The sequence below is a fragment of the Salvelinus fontinalis genome, chromosome 12 (genome assembly GCF_029448725.1).
Source record: "Salvelinus fontinalis isolate EN_2023a chromosome 12, ASM2944872v1, whole genome shotgun sequence".
Lineage (NCBI taxonomy): Eukaryota > Metazoa > Chordata > Actinopteri > Salmoniformes > Salmonidae > Salvelinus > Salvelinus fontinalis.
The window spans coordinates 12,400,248-12,404,226 of NC_074676.1; the positions used below are offsets into that span (position 1 = coordinate 12,400,248).

At 41.5% G+C, this 3,979-nt stretch overlaps 1 protein-coding gene across 1 annotated transcript; it reads right to left on the reverse strand.

Moving 5' to 3' along the window:
* Positions 1-299: 299 nt before the first annotated feature.
* On the reverse strand, positions 300-2,602 carry LOC129866501 (LIM/homeobox protein Lhx1-like). The gene is made up of 5 exons (XM_055939286.1): positions 2,150-2,602; positions 1,611-1,871; positions 1,248-1,396; positions 825-920; positions 300-698 (listed from the first exon to the last, which is right to left on the reverse strand). Exons 1-5 carry the CDS (start codon positions 2,445-2,447, stop codon positions 501-503), a joined length of 1,002 nt encoding a protein of 333 aa, XP_055795261.1. The 5' UTR covers positions 2,448-2,602; the 3' UTR covers positions 300-500.
* Positions 2,603-3,979: the final 1,377 nt, after the last annotated feature.

Below are 3,979 nucleotides of genomic sequence, written 5' to 3' on the forward strand. Positions count from 1 at the left end.
TGGACAGCACCATGGTGAACAAAGGGCACATATATACAAATACAATCAGTGAAAATAGGGGACAGGTGTGCGCAATGAAAGTTCCGGAGGGATCCGTGACAGTGTACAGGAACTGTTCTTAACATCAATTTACACAATATTTTCAGTACCACAGCCACGTGAGAAATACAGACATAGCACAAATGTAGTCAATATGAGTTAGATGTATTACTGTATTTATTTATGTATGTATATTTGTGTATTGACAATATCATTATAGAATTCCAATCAACATATATGTATGAGTGGAGAATGACTGATAAAAAACACAAACATCTCATTCACTTTACTAATCCATATTGTTGTATCTATGAGAGAAAATACTCAATGATCAATTCATTCATCATTTTCAACAGCTTCTGAGATAGTGGCACCATGACTCCATCATTAAGGACACGGATGACAAAATACACCCTATTTACAAAGCTTTGAAGATTAATTTATTTTGTGTTCATTATGTGTCAAATAAGAGTGACTCTTGGGATGGGGTATAAATGTCGGGTCCAGAGGGAGCTCAGGGGATGATGATGCAGGTGTGACAACATGGGTAGAAAAGGCTGGAATGGAACCCCCCCGAAGTGGAGCTTTTGTCGTTGTTGGTACGGCCCGTACCATGATGATGAGGCATTCAATGGAAACAGAGAGATAGCCTCTTCAACCTGTTTTGTCATGGAAACAAATGAGATGATCATGTTATTACTGTCTCAAGCATGACTCATGTATTGTATCTATCTGACAGGATATTTGGCCCTTGCTGGTTTGTTTACGTAAAACTATAAACCCACCTCATAAAGAAACCCCGGTTTGGATATAGGTGTCTGGTCTCCGTCCCTTAGCATCTCAGTCTTCCTCCATTTGGCTCTGCGGTTCTGGAACCAAATCTGAAGATATCAGCAAATGAGTTGGCATGACAGCAAAGGCATTTGTATGTGTTTTTCAATTGATAACAAAACATTTATGTAAGCAGCTGATAAGGACTGTTTCTGTTTTCACCTGATAGCAAACACGGATAAAAGTGATAACTCAAGATAAAAAAAATGATAGCTATGGAGCTCAAGTGGTGGGGTGATGAATAAAGTGAAGTGTTTGATTCTCACTTAGATTTATATTGTAATATTTATTTGGAAATATTTGTTGAACTTTCAATCAATTTCAAATGTACTTTCAAATGTACATGAGCATGTCACAGGTGTTTGGTGCTAGTGTACCTGTACTCTTCCCTCAGTGAGCTGCAGACGAGAGGCCAGCTTATCCCTTATGTGGACATCAGGATAGTGGGTCTCCAGGAACACCTTCTCCAGCTCCTCCACCTGACTTGGAGGGAAGCTGATCCTGGTCTGCCTTCTCCTCCTCTGCACTGTGCACACCACACACAAGCAAAAATGTCTTTATTATCATTGTCCTGATTATCATCAGCATTATCATCATCATCATCATCTGTCTTCGTAATCATCCTCATCATCATGATTATCATCAAAACTGCCTTTTTTAGTAATGTCGTTCATCCTCAGATATAATTCCCCTTGCTTGATTACAGCAATATTGACTGTGTGACTTGTGGTAAATCTCACCATGAGGGTGGCAGCCGTTCCTCTCCCACTGGGCTCTTCCTTGGTTCTGGCCCTCCTCTCTCCCTGCTATCTCCTGAAGACCACTATCCTCACTGTGGATGCTGGAGTCCCCACTGTGGTCTGGGGAGATGCGGTCAATGTGACACTCTCTCTGGGTTAGTTTTGTGACTCCTGTGTTTTGGTCAGATGAAGTGTGGTCATCTTCCCAGTCAGTGATGATGTGCACATGCTGTGGCAGCACCTTGCTATGACCAGTTCCTTCTGTGGACAGAAAAAAAGGCACGATATTGATTATCTTTGTCCTTAAAATATCTCCAAGAACTATTAGCCAAACTCAGATTATGTTACTGTAAAAGATGATACACATAATACAAGTGTACACACATAATACAAGTGTACACACATTACACTTTCGCGGAGTTGAGACAGCATTAGCCGTTTGCCATCCAACTCCTTTGCCTCATTGTAATGTGTACTCCCTAAAATGGGCCCACCCATCATAGTAACGTAAGTCAAAGTCATTTGAACACACACATTACCTGTATATACCTGCTGGTTTGGGTTTTCTTCATTTTGTCTGTTAACAGCTAGCCCCTCTCGCCTCTCTTCTCCCACTCTGGTTGGTCTTCTCAGGATCTCCTCGGTTGGTGTCCCCAGGATCTCCTCGATTGGTTTCCTCAGGATCTCCTCGATGGAGTGGGACAGTTTTTTGGGAGGGCTTGGGGCCTCCTCACTCGCGGTAATGTCCACTCCCCTATCCAAAGTGAGCTGTCTATGTGAGCTGTCCTCTCTCCACCGTTTTTTTGGTTCATGCACCGTCACTTGAATAGTAGTCATGCTTCCCTTTTTAAAACCCTTTGCACTTATAGGGTCCTCTTGAAAGTTCGTGCCCTATTCCTCTCTTCAAAGCACCCAACTCCCTCTCTCTCTTCCTCCGTCGCTCTTTCCTTCTTTCTGTCAGGTAAAGGGAGTAAGCTAGTTGTCCTCCTCTTTTGTTCCTCGACAAGCAGATTGTGTTTGGCCAGCATCATATGATCATTAAGAGGAGGAGTAAAGTTTACTGGGTAATGATGCCTTTCTTGGTAATCCACGAACACTAATCAGTGTCCATGTTTCACTGAGCTGAGATATCCCAGCTACAATTTACCTTGTGACACCTTTTATATTTGATAACTTATTGAATGTTTTACTACCAGTGCAGTATGAACAGTTCTAAACGGACGTACCAATAATTTGATATCGTTATCTAAATTAGGAATACTATCTATATCTGAAGGTATATTTGATAATGAATGGTTGCATATTTATAATAAATGCAATCAATGTAATGTTTTGAAACTTGAGTAAAGAACATCTTGTGTTAGTGCATATCATGTTGCATGTTATCACTGCTCCTCCTTGTCTACAGGTTTATTGTCTACATATCTGTATCTTTACTACTCTGGCCTCCACATGAACTCTCATACACAAACTTGCTACACCTTTCAGGGACATTAGCAGACTGTTCGTGAGGGACTCCTCCTTATGTTAGTACAGAGCACACTGAAGGTTTGAGTTTGTCTTTCTCTTGTGGTGGACGAAGGTACAGCAGACAAATTATATTTCTATTCTTCTGGAGGAAATGTTGGATTGGGTGCAGTGGAATCACAGTCCACATCAACATAATAATTCAGTTTGTGAAATATCAGAGAGTAACACAGAGCAATGACAAACACCTGAATGACCTTTTTGTCCCCAGATTTCCTTTGCAACAGTTTGCAATTGCATACAGTAACAGAGGACCTTTTGTGTTTTCATACTTTAGTTCATACTTAATACTGAAAGCATCTGAGATGATACTTTACCAAACTAGAGCAGTGAGCATGAGGAAGAAAGGCATGCCCGCACCTTTTTTGGATGACACATTTTGTCTGTGTGTGTGTGTGTGTGTGTGTCAATCATCCCCTCACATTTCCCAGCAGAGAGAGCTGGTACAATCTGTAAAAATGAACAATGTTTTAGTGTGTGCGTGTGTGTGTCTGTGTGTCAACTGTGCATAAGGAATTTCACAGAATGCGCATGATATTTGAATGACCCAGATTGGCTTGTGTGAGTGAGATGTGTCAAATTAATTTAATAGAATGTGTGTCTGTGATCATTAGCGAATTGATGTGCGTACCCTGTGTGTCTGATGCTATATCACACCTACATAGTCACCAACATAATCTAGACGTGCTATGAAAAGTCACTTGACTTTTTATAGCAGGGCCATCTGGGACTGCCTCCTGGAAGAATTCAGGTGTGTGAAGGCTACCTGTGTCCTGCATAACTTCCTGAGGATGGACACGAAGACCAGGAGGGGATCTGCAGCTCACCGCCGTGTGCCAGAG

Coding starts and splice junctions, on each gene's coding strand:
- LOC129866501 (XM_055939286.1), bottom strand. CDS start 2,447: ATGACTACTATTCAAGTGACGGTGCATGAACCAAAAAAACGGTGGAGA. Junction 921..1,247: donor TCACTGAGGGAAGAGTACAG/GTACACTAGCAC, acceptor TGATATCTTCAG/ATTTGGTTCCAGAACCGCAG. Junction 699..824: donor AACCGGGGTTTCTTTATGAG/GTGGGTTTATAG, acceptor ATGACAAAACAG/GTTGAAGAGGCTATCTCTCT.